Here is a 15,935-nt window from a genome sequence, read left to right as displayed (position 1 = left end):
TGCTTAGGTATGTAGTCAGTTTGGATCGAATACCCAAGTCTTCCTCTTGGCAGCGTTTGCTAGAAAAACTTGCTGAATCATCTGTTTTGAAAACAAGAACATCCGTGGAGTCTGTTGTAGAAAGGTCAGATGTGAACATTTGCCCTTTTCTTCTGCATGGTACTTGGGATATGGGGGGTGGCATTGCTCCATGAGAGGTCTTTTCCAGGATTAACTTTTGGTCCTGTTGGCTCATGGTGCTTTCTCTGAAACTGAACATTTGGTGGATGAGTTCAGAGTCTCACACGCGCACTCTCAGGTAGGCAGTGTGATTCTAGTCATCCTTGAGGCCATGATTTCAGGAGACGGAGCACATTTGAAGACAGTAAGAAACTGTTGCTGAACAACACACAGTGGGGCATTGTTTCAGCACAATACATCTGGATTCCGTGTAGCGCAGAGAAGTAGCATAGGGCTTGCAGCGAAGGAACTCCTTATATTTTTCTAGGTCCTTATTACACAATTGGGAAAGGACTGTTATTAATGGATGCTCCTCGCTGGCTGTTTGTTTCCCTCCCACCACAAGAACCTAGTCACCATCAGCTTGGATATACAAATAAGACTGTCATATACAGAGTCAGGTCATTGGTTGGTCTACTCTGTCTGGTGGTGACCCTATTGGGTCTCAAGTAGAAGACTTATTATTAAATTTTACTGGCCCAAACCGAATCTGCCTAATACAGCTTCTGAAGACCAATGACAGTTGCTAAAACAGCATCGTATCTCTTTGGTTGGTATTAATACTACGTATTACATGGGTTTTGTTTATAGACATTTCCTTTGAGAGCCACGCTGAGAGTCAGCGTGGTGTAGTGGTTAAGAGCGGTGGTTTGGAGCAGTGGAGTCTGAGCTGGAGAACCAGGTTTGCTTCCCCACTCCTTCACATGAGCGGCGGAGGCTAATCTGGTGAACTGGATTTGTTTCCCCGCTCCTACACATGAAGCCAGCTGGGTGACCTTGGGCAAGTTACAGCTCTGTTAGAGCTCTCTCAGCTCCACCTACCTCACAGGGTGTCTGTTGTGAGGAGGGGAAGGGAAGGTGATTGTAAGCCGGTTTGAGTTTCCCTTAAGTGGTAAAGAAAGTCAGCATATAAAAACCAACTCTTCTTCTTCTTAAGAGCGGTGGACTCTAATCTGGTGAACCGGGTTGGTTTCTCCTGTCCTCCACATGTAGCCAGCTGGGTGACTTTGGGCTACTCACAGCTCTCTGACCTCTCTCAGCCCCACCTACCTCTGTTGTGGGGAGGGGAAAGGGAAGGTGATTGTAAGCCACTCTGAGACTCCTTAAAGGTAGAGAAAAGCAGGGTATAAAAACCAACTCTTCTTCTCCACACTTTCGCTCCCAGCAGCCAAATTCTGTGCCATTGCAATCAAAGCTCGCAAAAATAGAATGGAAAATAGAATGGAAAAAAACTTTGCTATATTTTTAGAAATGTTAAGATGCTAAGTTAATTTTTGTGATTTGTGTTAAAATCTTACATTTTAAATAGCATTAGATTTTTATCTAATTTTGTAATTTATCTTAATTTTGCAGTTTTATTAAGTCAGTTAATTTTATGCATAACTTTTGGCTGGTCAAACAGACCGTATCAATAAACCTACTTACAAGTCTTCTTCTTTAGCCCTCTTTGATCTGGTTTGATTCTTCCTTAAGTGGTAGAGAAAGTCAGCATATAAAAGCCAACTCTTCTTCTTCTTTGGGCCAACAAGGCTACCTGGAATTTCTTCTTTACTTACTGGTCAGTTTCAATCTGTTTTTGACACTTGTAGTAGCTTGACTTCAAAAGAAAATGCGAATAATTATAACAGGACAGCTCAAGGCCACTATCATGATAAGCTCCAAATTTCAAGAGATCTTGCGTGATGTAGGCAGATTTGAAGTCTGTTAGTTGATCTGTGCTGATTTTTCTGGTAAGAATTTATCCTTTTGTTGGGGACATATAAGAGGGGATTTTATTTGGTTTGGGTGCTTTTGTGTTGCTTCTTGACAGAAAAATCTCCACAGCGTGTCTGCTTACAGCCAAAATACAATGGAAACAATGAGGAACATGAAAACAAACACCAGCTTAAAAGCAATGCATCACAGAAGTCGAGGAGGAAAAACAAGAAAGTAAAAGCAACTTCACCTGGTATCTAAAACACAACAGAATAGAGGCCAGGTGGACAGATGTGGGGAGTGAGTTTCTCCAAAGGGGGGCTGCAGGTGAAGATTGCCCTGACTTTAGTGGCTACATGTCTCGCCTGAAGATCTTAAGAGCTGAGCAGGTTCCCATAAGAGCATACAGTCCTTCAGTGCCCTGTCCCCAAATAGTTATAGGCCTTTGAAGATAACCACCGTTGCTTTGAGTTATGACTAGAAATGTATAAGAAGAAACATGCAACATGTATAACAAAGGCATGATCCATTAGTAGTGCAGTCCTAAGCCCGTTGAAGTCAACAGACTTAGAAGGATATAACTCTTTCTTGGATTACATCCTATCTCTTAAATTAAAAACAACCCAGTTTGGGTTAGAAGGCAGTGTTCATTATGTTGTGCTTATCTTACTGGATGAATAAACACTAACACCACTTACTGTGATTTCATTAAATGTAGTGGGGCACTAGGTGTATTTTTATTCTCTTGACGTCCTTTTACTATGGCAAACAGTTCTGTAAATAGTGTTTTATTTTCCTGGATTACAACCGCGATCACCAGAGTAAAGTTTTTCAAATTTGTGGTGCAGCAAAGTTGATTCACTGTAATCCAACTTTGCTGCAAAAGATGTCCCAAATTAAATGGCATGTTTAAAAGCAAGCTTGGTTTTGCGAACTGTGAATGGCATAGGTTTGTTTAAATAGAGTGAGTTCCTCCTACCCTTCCGCCAGCAAGGTAATAATGTATGAGAAAGAACTGAGACAGTGTTTACTAGAAGAACCCAATCCATTCATAAAACAAGATGTTTGTAGAGAAGAAGAAGAGTTAGTTATATGCTGACTTTCTCTACCACTTAAGGAAGAATCAAACCAGGTTACAATTACCTTCCCCTCCCCACAACAGACACCCTGTGAGGTAGGTGGGGCTGAGAGAGCTGTGACTAGCCCAAGGTCACCCAGCTGGCTTCATGTGTAGGAGTGGTTCACCAGATTAGCCTCCGCCGCACATGTGGAGGAGTGCGAAATCAAACCCGGTTCTCCAGATTAGAGTCCTTCGCTCCAACCCACCGCTCTTAACCACTACACCATGCTGGCTCTCCAACTTCCTGTGACCTGTCAACTGCAATGGAACTGTTCTCAGTAGCTGACAATTTCTGGAATAACTTTCTCCAGAGCATGGAGTTTCTGTCCCAGTGGTCATTTCACCTGCTGTCGCTGTTTTCCCTAGCCAGAAGATGAGGTCAAATCCTCTTATGCCAGGCACAGAACAGTAGGGGTTCATCTGGAACCTCTTCTCTGGATTTTGCCAAGTGCTGCTTCCTCCCATGGTAAGGGAAGGACGTCAGCAGTGCAGGTTTCTTAATCAAGATGATTAAGTACTGCCTCGGTTTCTGTTTCGACTGCACACATGGGGGGGGGGTTGAATTTCAATTAATGTTCCCGCTAACTTTTCTCCCATTTCCTTTTTTTTTTTCAGTTCCACGATGGCAGACACTAATCCCTCCCCTCTGAAACACTTTGTGCTGGCAAAGAAGAAGATTACTGCCATTTTTGAACAGCTGCTGGATTATGTTACAGAAGGAACCGATTTTGTTAATGGTTAGTTTAAATGTATGGTGGCTATGCCCCTTTGCGGCAGTGCTTATTTTGTAAAAAAGAGAAGGTGTTGGTACGCGTAAGATTTCACCGATTTCCACTAATTCCCCCCTCCTAAGGGTTTGGGAGGGCCCCCAAAAAAGGAGCCACGAGAAAAAGACCCTGTCTTTGAAGCAATAAGAAAACTTTGAGAATTGCACTCTCATATATTTGGGTAATGCATTTGCAAAATAATGTGATTGGTTTAGCTAGTTAGTGGATGGCACCCAGACCATTGGATTCTGCCTGAGTGCTAGTGTTGGTGGTGGCAAAGTTAAAACAGTAGGTTGGTCAAGACTATTGGGGATTGGTCACACGCTGGAAAACTAGTAAAGGATCGAGCTAAATGGTGGGCTGTGTGATTTTCCCATAACTTGGCTGCCTCTGTGTCTTGACTTCTCCTTCTGTGCCTAATGCTTTGGCTGATCTGCTCCGACGACCCTGGGCAGGCGGGTGTCACAGCAGTTCTGGTTGCCGCGGAGTAACTGGTCTGATATCACAGCAACTAGCCAACCAATGGGGGCTTTGGAATGGGGAGGAATGTTTGATAACTGTATTTGCTTAACGAGCTTTGAAGAGCGGTACAAACCGGTTGAATGTTTTGGAACCCTTTCAGGGGTGGGGGTCAGATAAATGACACATGCAGCTTATAAAGTAAATGAGGAACAATGTTAGGCATGTTTTTTTAAAATGCAAAATCAGGACAGCAAAGCTCCAAATATTTCACTGTTGGGGAAAGAGATTCAGATTTCCAAAGGACTCCCAGGACCTCTTAGGTTTTTCTGGACCTCCTAGTCAGCAGAGGTTAGAGGGCAAATGTATTTCACCAGTCACGGATAAGATACAGCAGTGTTATCTTTCCCTTACCGCCATACTGGGTAAGGGGAGAGCAAAGAGGAACGACCACGTGGGTAAGTGCAAGGAACTGAGGGAGAAGAGGTAGGAATGAGCAGAGTAATAGTTAACATCACTCACCCATACGTACCTGCTTGAGCTCTGAGGTCAGGCAGGAAGGCTGTCCTTCAGAAACCCAGAGGGACATCTGTTGAGGACCCATGGCAGGACCTTCTCGGCAGCTGCCCCTGCTCCTCATAACTCTGTTTCCTGGGTCTGTGAATGGAGCCCATATGGCAGGACTTCCAACACCAGTTACTTTAAAAAAGATTCTATCCGGTTTAAATGCATGGATCCCCCACAGCCCTGGCTAGATTTTTGTTTAAGGCTTCATATGTCTCTTATTATACTGGTTGTTGTCACATCCTTGATTTTATTTGTGAGCCCTCCCCCCGAGCATGTTTGAATGGAAAAGTGTCCTATAAGGTATCCTAAATAATAATGTTTCGGGAAGGGGTTTGAATTATTGCGCCGAGTAGGCAAAACCTTTTAACTTCGGTGGGTTTTCTGAGCACCCTAGAAGAGAATGCAGCCTCTGATTCTATGTAGGTCTGTAGTTTAGTGAGTCAAGATTAAACTGTTTATTGCTGGAATACTTGGTCTAGGTCTCCAAGTTTGCCAGGCAGACAGTCTCTAAGATAACAAGCCAGGTGCCTTCATCTTCTGGGACCAAAAGTTGAGTCCCCTGTTCTCCCTCTCCCCATTATATTCATTCGTCCCATTAGATACATCGAAAAGCCTTTGTGCTAGGCAAGAGTCTACTATGTGTCACTGTGTAAAGGTGTTGTTTCTCGACAGAAACCTATGGAAATCCGGAGTTGGAACACATTGTCACCGAGGATGCCCTGGCAGAAGTTCAGGCGTATAAAAACAAGCTGGCCGTCATTGGCGAGGTGCTTGCCCGGCGGCACATGAAAGTGGCCTTTTTCGGCAGGTAAGGGGTTAAACTGGCGTGCTCTGCTTATGTGCGTAGGCTTCGGCCTTTGGGCACAATCCGCCGGGAGCCGCCCCTGCCCGGGTCTCCTCATGAGGAATAGGGGTTAATCAAAACACAGAGAATGTGCTAGTGCGTCCAGTGGCAACATATTGCATTACATAGTACTCTTTGAGCGTTACAAACATAAGAAAAGCCATGTTGGATCAGAGCAAGGCCCATCAAGTTCAGCAGTCTGTTCACACAGTGGCCAGCCAGGTGCCTCTAGGAAGCCCACAAGCAAGACAACTGCAGCAGCACTGTCCTGCCTGTGTTCCACAGCACCTAATACAATAGGCATGCTTCTCTGATCCTGGAGAAAACAGGCATGCATCATGACTAGTGTCCATTTTGACTAACAGGCATGCAGAAGGTCCCAGGTTCAATCCCCGGCACCTCCAGATAAAGGGATTAGGCAAGCAGGTGATGCGAAAGACCTCTGCCTGAGACCCTGGAGAGCCGCTGCCAGTCTGAGTAGACAGTACTGACTTTGATGGACCAAGAGTCTGATTCAGTATAAGTCAGCTTCATATGTTCATGCGTCTTAAGCTCTGAGAGCGGAGCTCTTTGCACATCGCGATTCTGCATAAGTGTAGAATTAATGTGGAATGGAGGAGTGGGGAAATCAACACGGTTCAACAGAGTAGCCTCCACTGCTCATGTGGAGGAGTGGGAAATCAAACCCGGTTCTCCAGATCAGACTCCACCGCTCCAAACCACAGCTTTTAACTACACCACCACACTGGTGTAGTGGAGCAAGAGTCCAGTATCACCTTAAAGACTAACAAAATATCTGGCAGGGTATGAGCTTTCGTGAGCCCTCTTCACTTCTTCAGATGGTATCTTCTTCTGATGGTGTCTGAAGAAGTGAGGTGTGGCTCACAAAAGCTAATACCCTGCCAGAAATTTTATTAATATGTAATTATGTGTGTGTAATATAAATAAAACAAAAGCTCTTTAATATTGGGAATGTTTTGATGTTCATCACCTTGGCAGACCCTGAATGGGGTGGAAAAGCAGCATAGAAATGTTTTAAATAAATAAATTCAGCCATAAAATTTCTATCGGGGAGAGTTTCGATGCTTTATATGGCTTGGTAGCCCCTCCGAAAAAGAAGAAATGACGCAAATATTCTCAGTTGGCATAAAACCTACCAGAAAAGAATTTATCTTTCTTGGGGGCAGAGCTTGGATCCCCCAGTCTCAGAATAGCAACTTAAAAAAGAAAGTCCACAGCTCTGCCTAAAATTGAACACACATGAAGCTGCCTTATACTGAATCAAACCCGTGGTCCATTCAAGTCAGTATTGTCTACTCAGACTGGCAGTGGCTCTCCAGGGTCTCAGGCAGAGGTCTTTCACATCACCTACTTGCCTAGTCCCTTTAACTGGAGATGCCGGGGGTTGAACCTGGGACCTTCTGCATGCCGAGCAGATGCTCTGCCACTGAGCCACGGCCCCTTTTGAAAAGTGTGCTGACCTTCGCGTTTTCCCTCTGCAGAACTAGCAGTGGCAAGAGCTCCGTGATCAATGCCATGCTCTGGGACAAAGTGCTCCCCAGCGGCATTGGCCACACCACCAACTGCTTTCTCAGCGTGGAGGGAACGGACGGGGATAAGGCTTACCTCATGACCGAAGGCTCCGAAGAAAAGAAGAGCGTCAAGGTAGGGCCTTCTCGGGGGCTCCGAGCTAGGGTCTGCGAACCTTATTGAGAGTCAGCGTGGTGTAATGGTTAAGAGCGGTGGTTTGGAGCGGTGGACTCTGATCCGGAGAACCGGGTTTGATTCCCCACTCCTCCACTTGAGCGGCGGAGGCTAATCTGGTGAACTGGATTGGTTTCCCCACTCCTATGCATAAAGCCAGCTGGGTGACTTTGGGATAGCTCCCCCTCACTGGCAGTCTTTAAGCAGAGGCTGGACAAGCACTTGTCAGGGCTGCTCTAGGTTGATCCTGCGTTGAGCAGGGGGTTGGGCTAGATGACTTGTATGACCCCTTCCATGATTCTATATCTGCCTTTCTGACTCCAATGAAAGCCAAGCGGAAGCCAGTGGATTACAGCAATTGTAGACTACAGTTGTGTGTGTGTGTTAAGTGCCGTCAAGTCGCTTTCGACTCATGGCGACCCTATGAATGAAAGTCCTCCAAAATGTCCTATCTTTGACAGCCTTGCTCATATCTTGCAAATTGAAGGCTGTGGCTTCCTTTATTGAGTCAATCCATCTCTTGTTGGGTCTTCCTATTTCCTGCTGCCCTCAACTTTTCCTAAGCATGACTGTCTTTTCCAGTGACTCTTGTCGTCTCATGACGTCTCATGACGCCCTTCTGGATGCACACCTTAACGTGGTGAGGGGGTTTGTGTGTGTCAGGGAAGCTGAGAGCAATACCGTAAGGGGTCTAGACTCTATCAAGAGACTAAACTCCTAGCAGAGTCACTCAAGACGGAATGGTCACAGCTGAGACACCAGACGAAGATGCATCCACCCCCTTAAGGGATCAATGGCCACATCCGCAGAAGAGAACAGGCAGTTCCAATGGGGATGGGGGCAGAGGAATCCGTGAAGGTTATCTACTGGGCAGCAGCAGTAGTGGAAGGTGACACTGGCGGAAGATCTTTTGTAGACAACGGCAGTGCCACTACGGCTAACCCTGGTTAGTACTGCGCAGAAGAAGGCACTGGTAAACCACTTCTGACCAACCTTTACCTTGAAAACCCTATGATGAGACTACAGTTACATACTCCATAACATTCAGTAAAGTCCCTCAAGTAACAATAGTTTCAGAGGGCAGCCACGTTGGTCTGCAGTAGAAGAGCTGGGTTCGAGTCCAGCAGCACTGTAAAGACCAACAAATTTTTCGGGGTCCAAGCTTTTGAGAGCCAATGCTGCCATCGTCAGGGAGCCTTGGATCTGGAAAGCTTACACCAAATCCTGTTGGTTTCTTAAGGTGCTCCTGGACCGGAATCTAGCTCAAGTAACAATCAGCTTCTTTGTCTTTTCACTTGTTGTACCGCCAGAAAATATCTTGCCTTTCGTCTAACTCAGTGGTTTCCAAACTTTTCGGGCCACCGCCCCCTTGGTTGCACAAACAACCCCAGTGCCCCCTACCCTATCCAACAACACAGTTGAAGGGGTACCATCTCTAGTGCCCCCCCTGCTGCCCCTTTGCCTCTTAGGGCCTCCCTAGGTAATCCCACCTAGTACTGACCCCAAAAAGGGTCGCCATAAGTCGGCTGCGACTTGAACGCACTTTACACACACACACACACTGACCACTTTGGGAACCACTGGTCTAACTTGTTAATTTCTTTGCAGACGGTCAATCAGCTTGCCCATGCCCTCCATATGGATAAAGACTTAGAGGCCGGCTGCCTGGTACACGTCTTTTGGCCGAAAGCCAAGTGTGCCCTCCTGCGAGATGACTTGGTGCTGGTGGACAGGTACGGCAGTTGATTTTAGTCCGGTGCCCAGAAGATGCCACAAGGGCAGTGGATCTCTGGTCTCTCTCTCGGCGGTGGTTCTTCCTCTTCGAATGCGAAGCTGGCGTACACAAGCTGGCTAAGCGCCAACGGAAGCAAGAGGAAGTCCCACGACCGAGCTTAAAGGCGGCATCTGGCTCTTGGCCGCTCTTAAACTCTGGGTTCGCAAAACACGAGCGTGAGCACAAAAGCGTTCTCTGTCGTTGTCGAGTCGTCTGTGCCCAGCCTTTTGAAAGGGAGCAGGGCCTGCTGTGCCTGTCAGGAAGGGTAACACGGATGTCGGGACGAATGCTTCCAAACAGGGACAGGTGCCAGAATGCTGCAAAAACAGAGAATCCTGTTGCGCCTTAAAGCTTTAAGGCAGGGGTGCCGAACTCAATTGTTACGAGGGCCGAATATGACATAAATATCATTTGGTGGGAGCCAAGCCGTGCCTCGCCAGCCCAGATCAAGAGTGGGGGCATGGTCTCAGCTGGCTACACAAGAACTCTCAAAAGGCTGGATCAGGCCCACTGGCCTTAAGTTTGACATCTCTGCTTAAAGGCCTGGTTTACATGGAAGGTTGGCACGGGAGCAAAAGAGCTTCCTTGTGCGGAGTTGCCTGGGGTCACGGCGGGGTCTTTGTTTAAACAGCTGCAGCCCGTGCAAAGCAGCCACAGGTGCTGAGTGAGCTCCCCGGAGATCTGTGGCAGAAACTGTGCTGCCCTGCTAAGCCCGTGTCGGTGCTTTGCCTGGGTGGCGACCCAGCTTACGGCAGATGCTGAGCCATGTCTAAAGTGGCACGGGAAGCTCTGTGCCTTTACTGCTTAAAACACGCCTAACAGAGTTATGATGACTCCCTGCCCCAGGATGTGGTGATGGCTGCCAACTTGGAAGGTTTTAAGAGGGGAGTGGATATGTTCGTGGAGGAGAGGGCTACCCGTGACTACTAGTAAAAATGGATACTAGTCATGATGCACACCTACTCTTTACAATATCAGAGGAGCATGCTTATTATATTAGATGCTGTGGAGCACAGGCAGGACAATGCTGCTGCAGTCGTCTTGTTTGTGGGCTTCCTTGAGTCACCTGGTGGGCCACTGTGTGAACAGACTGCTGGACTTGATGGGCCTTGGTCTGATCCAGCAGGGCTTTTCTTATGAGGTCCCATAGCATCTCCAGTTAAAGGGCTTGAGCTCAAGGGTCATCTGGTCCAACTCCCTGCACAACTCAGGAAATTCATAACTACCTCCCCCACACACACACACACACCCAGTGACCCCCTACTCCATGCCCAGAAGATGGGGGGAAATCCTCCAAGATCCCTGGGCCAATCTGGGCTGGAGGAAAATTGCTTCTTGACCCCAAAGTGGCGATCAGCCTTACCCTGGGCATGTAAGAAAGGGCCATGAGAGCCGAGCACTGACTCATCTCTTCAGTTATATATTAATTGCAGTTATATATTAATTGTTATCCTGCAAACACAACGTTCCTGCGGCCATAAAGATTTTTAGAAAGTTATGTATATTTGTAGTCTGGGATTGTGATAGTTTTGACCACTGAAGAAAGGCCATCGGGCCGAAACGCAGTTGGTCTGTTCAAAGTCTAATTTTGTGATTTTCTGTGTTGTATATTTACATGAACAAGTTGGTTTGGTAGGCTATCGCAGGGCCTTATACATGTTATTGATTTTAGCCTGCCATAAGTATATACATATTTTGTAGTGACATAACCTTTATACTGTATATCCTTTGGCCTATAATGTTGATTTTTTTCTTGACCTTTGGATACTTAATTCAGTGATTATATCAAACAATATTTTTAATAAGACAACTTAAGTATCATTAAGGTTTCTTGAAGGGGGGGGATTGGCAATTTCTACCAGTTCTACCCTCCCGCTGCCAAACCCTCTGCCACACTGTTCCTGAGGATCTGCTGACTGTACCCCGCCCCCAGAAACAAGATTTCAGCAGGCTGAATGGACTGCAGTGGAACTGGGGGGAGGGGTTTCACATAAATCCCTGCCTCCCCATTTAGAAAGCCTGAGGGCGCACCAGTGTTTTGGCGGCGGTTGATTCGTCCCAGCCATTCCAAACTGGGTTCATGCAGGAACCTGATGACCTGTGCAACATTTTTGTTATTATTTTTCCTCCCTACTATACAAACTTATTTCATAGAATCATAGAGTTGGAAGAGAACACCAGGGTCATCTAGTCCATCTAGCAAAGTGGTTCCCAAACTTTTCGGGCCACGCCCCCCTTGGTTCCACAAACTCAACCCCAGTGCCCCCTATCCTATAAAAAACATTATTCAAAATAGGGGTTTGCATGACTCACTCAAGAAGATAATAACAATAAAATTTCAAAACAGTATTAATTGCACATCTATACGAAATCAAATTAAAACTTTTTCGTTGAAATGTATTCAACAAAACTGATTAACTTGATCCAGTGGTACCAGCTCTTCAAAGTCTGGAAAAAAATTCTTAGTTTCCACCAAATTTGCCAGTATGGTGCCATCTGTGAGCTCTTGACCCAAAGAACCAGGAATCACCACAGAGACATTTAGAATCCAAGCAGATGGCTTTTACTGGTCAAATAGGCAATACAGTGCATTGAGGATAAGATAACAGCTATGAGTGTCTTGCTAGTTAGTTGGCAATATAAAGCATGAAAACGGCGGGAGATTACAAAGCATAAACAGAGCACACTTTCCCAGGAGTAGCGTTCCCAGGCTTTGGTATGTGGAGCTGTCCTTGAAGTCTGGACGGTTCAGCAACGGAACAGAGGCAACATCGAAACCGAGATAACAGCCTGACACCATCGCTTGATCCATTGTCAATGAGTGAACAACACACTTGAAGGGGCCCACCTCTAGCACCCCCCCATGCTGCCCTCTTGCCTCTTAGTGCCCCTTTAGGTAATCCCACTGTCCCCCAGGGGGTGGTACTGCCCACTTTGGGAACCACTGATCTAGCACAATGCAGGAAATTCACAACTACCTCCCCCACCAAACCCCCAGTGACCCCTACTCCATGCCCAGAAGATGGCCAAAATGCCCCCTCCCTCTCATCATCTGCCTAAGGTCATAGAATCAGCATTGCTGTCAGATGGCCATCTAGCCTCTGCTTAAAGACCTCCAGGGAAGGAGAGCTCCCCACCTTCCGAGGAAGCTTGTTCCATTGAGGAACCGCTCTAAAAGTCAGGAAGTTCTTCCTAATGTCTAGACGGAAAGTCTTTGGTTTGAATTTTGATTTCTCCCTTTGTATTTCTAAACTGGCAGAAGAGATAACTTTGGTCACACTCTTTGTCTTCGCCCCCACAGCCCCGGCACGGATGTCACCACCGAGCTTGACAGCTGGATTGACAAATTCTGTCTGGACGCTGATGTCTTTGTTCTAGTTGCCAACTCAGAATCGACTCTCATGAATACGGTAATTGGTAGGGGAGGGGAGGTCAACTTTTAATTGGGGTACGTGCTCCCTGCCCCCTCTTCTCTAAGGAGCACAGTGGTGTATGGAAGTAATTCTCTCAACAGTCCTGCGGAGTAGGCTTCAGTAAAGTTTCAAGTCTTGAAATGTCACTTGAAACGGAGATGCCTGTTCTGTTGCCCAAATCACTATTACACGTGACGCCCCTATAGCTAGCAAAAGCTTCCTTATGCAAGGAGAAAATGCATGTATTATGGGGTATTAATAACCAAGATCTTAACCCTGAACACATGAAGCTGCCTTATACTGAATCAGACCCTTGGTCCATCAAGGTCAGCATTGTCTACTCAGACCAGCAGCGGCTCTCCAGGGTCTCAGGCTGAGGTCTTTCACATCACCTTCTTGCCTAGTCCCTTTAACTGGAGATGCTGGGGATTGAACCTGGGACCTTATGCATGCCAAGCAGAGGCTCCACCACTGAGCCACAGCCCCTCTACCCTGTGTATACCAGGGGTCGAGATACAGACCAACATTCAAAAGAAATGAAGGGGAATTTGCTTCTTAAGCAAGAAAAGAAATGTAATGAATTAACAGAAGGAGAACCAAATAAAATAAAGTAAATAAAAATAGAGGCCCTACAGATAGGAAATAAATGTATATGTTAAATACAAACAATGTTTGATCTGTTTCCCTAACAAACTACCTGCTGCTAAGGAAGGAAATAAAAGGGGAGAATCGAAGATGTACAAGCCCTGCTTCCTGAAGACGGTGGGGCAGCTCCGGAGAGGGAAATTGACCAGACTATAGAAGCACAGCAGAAGGGGGTAAAAAAGTAGAGAAGCCAACCATACACTTCCCCTCCTCAGGAGCAGCATTTCAGGTGGCATTTGGCACGGCAACAGGAGGGGGAAGCCCTTCCCTCCCTAGAGATGTCGTGTAGGGGGTCTGTGCTTGTTTTTGTTGTTGTTGATTTCTTTTAAAGCTGTGGTTTGTAAACTTTCTTTGTTGCCTTTTTCCCCCTTAGGAGAAGCATTTTTTTCACAAAGTGAACGAGAAACTTTCTAAGCCAAATATCTTCATCCTGAACAATCGTTGGGATGCTTCCGCCTCAGAGCCTGAGTACATGGAGGATGTGAGTTTACGGTTCTCCGTTGGTTTTGTTTTAATAGAGGCCATTGATGCTCTGGATCAATGACGATAAAAACTGTGGGTTGAAAACAATCTGTGGGTTTGATTCTACAGATACATCGTACCTGAAGGACCGTCTCTGCCAGTACGCGCACCCCTCCCCCCGAGAGCTCAACGTTCTGCACATACCAACTTGCTGATGGTTCCTGGTCTGAGAAGTGTCTGGCTGTCCTCAGCCAGGGCCTTTTTGGCTCTGGCCCCGGCCTGGAGGAACTCTCTCTCCAGTGAGACCAGGGCCCTGTGGGACTTAACGCAGTTCCACTGGGCCTCTGTGACCGAGATGTTCCGCCAGGCCTGTGGTTGAGGGCAGCTACGGTTTCCAACATAGCTGGCCTCCCTTCCCGTCCCCCTCGCTGCTTATTTCATTAGATCTTCTAAAAGGGACCCTGACTGCTTCCCCGGGCCAGCTGTGGCCCTGTGTGCCAGTAGAAGAAGAACCTGGGACCTTCTATATGAAAAGCTGGAGTTCCATTACTGGACTGTTGGTCTTTCCACTAACCATGTAGTTTATTTTCATCCTGCCCTTCCTCCACAGAACTCAGGGTAGCAGGCATCGTTCTGTCTTCTGTTTTATCCTCACAACAAAACTGGCCCAAGGACAGCCAGTTCGGGGGATCTGAACACAGGTCTCCCAGATCCTAATCTAGCCACTATCTACACTGGCTCCCATGGCCCTGATGCCAGACTTGGTGAAAAACGTGTGACTTTGTAGTGTGTATTTCCACTAAGGGAAGCTTGTGCACATGTTGCTGTGAAGGCCACATTCCCTTTTTCAGATTGCTTGAAGGCCGCTGGCATTGTCCTGACCCGTCACTCCTGTTTTCTTTCAGGTACGGAAACAGCACATGGACCGTTGCCTCACTTTCTTGGTGGAGGAGCTCAAAGTTGTGGACCCTTCCGAAGGCCAGAACCGAATCTTTTTTGTTTCAGCCAAGGAGGTCCTTAGTGCTAGAAAACAGAAAGCTCAGGGAATGCCGGAGGGAGGTGCGTACCAAATGTCTCCTGTGGAGTCTCTTAAACGTTGATCTGGTTAGAAGAATTGGGGGAAAAAAGGAGAAGTTTGGCTTCACAGCTTTGGATAATTATGCTCAGCAATTCTGTTATGCTTTGCAGGGGGTGCGCTCGCCGAGGGATTTCAGACACGGTTCCAGGAATTCCAGCACTTCGAGAAAGTGTTTGAGGTAAATTTTCCTGACCATCAAAAAGAGTGGGGCTTTCTTTCGAAAAACCAAAGCAACGGATATGATGTGGGGGCAAATTGTCAATGTTATGCCCCACCCCCCGCTCGAAGGCTGTCAAAAAGCATGAGCCTGTGGCAGTGTTCCCGCTGTTGTGGAAAACAGGTTTGATCCACGTTGTTTTTTCCACTCGTGAAAAGGGAAGGCAGGGGTCCCCTCTGATCACCAAAAAAAGCTCTGCCAGAGATCATGGGACCTGCATAGACAAAAGTCATACAGGGAGTGGCTGTGGCTCAGGAAGAGCATCTGCTTGGCATGCAGAAGGTCCCGGGTTCAGTTCCCCCACCCCTTTCACTTTCCCACGCTGTTCCCAGGTCCACTGGCCCTGCAGATACGATGTCGGAGAGTGCAGGAAGAGGGGAAGCCAGAATGTTTGCTTTCACGCAAGCCACTCACGTTATCTAGGATCTAAGCTTATGTATGCGTGTTTTAAAATTATCCTGTCCCTTCCATCCGTGAAAGGAATTTCAGGGCAGGCTTGAAAACCCAACTCATAAAGTTGTCATCACGATAGAAATCAAAACAATCAGCCCGCAAATCTGGTTGCGTGCAGGCGGAATGGGGCTCGTGGCTACAACCCAGTGATTTGATGCCAAGCGCTTTGGTACAAATGAACATTTAATTGTTTTAATGACAGTATCGAGGCTGAGTTTTAAGAGGAAAGACACATTAATAGGAAGTTGGCTATCATACGGGGAACTCGGGTTGTGACAGAAGGGGGGGATGAGAGTAAACAGGATACTTCGTATTCATTTCGTTACCAAGGGAGGCGTCTAATGTAATGTTTTGATGTGGTGTGGTTATCGCCTGTTGAATTTAAACTGCTTGTAGCCTGGATTTTGGACTTAAGAAAGAGAAAAGTAACGATTGCTGGCAAGAGATTTCACTTAAAAAACCATTTGCACTGTGGCCTAATAATTTGACAGTGAACCTACCATTTATGCTTTAGTGCA

The 15,935-nt window shown here is 46.7% G+C and overlaps 2 protein-coding genes across 2 annotated transcripts in view; both read left to right on the top strand.

Annotated features, from left to right (window-relative positions):
* ZNF639 (zinc finger protein 639) overlaps window positions 1–15,935 on the top strand; it is a 46,961-nt gene that overhangs the window by 9,687 nt on the left and 21,339 nt on the right. The window lies entirely within an intron of this gene.
* MFN1 (mitofusin 1) overlaps window positions 3,653–15,935 on the top strand; it is a 29,518-nt gene continuing 17,235 nt past the window's right edge. Inside the window, exons 1-8 of the mRNA XM_056849560.1 lie at window positions 3,653–3,771; window positions 5,500–5,635; window positions 7,174–7,336; window positions 8,984–9,108; window positions 12,451–12,559; window positions 13,581–13,688; window positions 14,575–14,728; window positions 14,858–14,925. Of these exons, the coding sequence (XP_056705538.1) occupies window positions 3,657–3,771; window positions 5,500–5,635; window positions 7,174–7,336; window positions 8,984–9,108; window positions 12,451–12,559; window positions 13,581–13,688; window positions 14,575–14,728; window positions 14,858–14,925 (978 nt within the window). The 5' untranslated portion in view covers window positions 3,653–3,656. The remainder of the gene's footprint in view (window positions 3,772–5,499; window positions 5,636–7,173; window positions 7,337–8,983; window positions 9,109–12,450; window positions 12,560–13,580; window positions 13,689–14,574; window positions 14,729–14,857; window positions 14,926–15,935) is intronic.

The sequence above is a fragment of the Euleptes europaea genome, chromosome 5, assembly GCF_029931775.1.
Source record: "Euleptes europaea isolate rEulEur1 chromosome 5, rEulEur1.hap1, whole genome shotgun sequence".
In the NCBI taxonomy this organism is placed as follows: domain Eukaryota; kingdom Metazoa; phylum Chordata; class Lepidosauria; order Squamata; family Sphaerodactylidae; genus Euleptes; species Euleptes europaea.
Note: the sequence above shows the minus strand (reverse complement) of the source record. Positions and strands in the feature narration are given on the sequence as shown.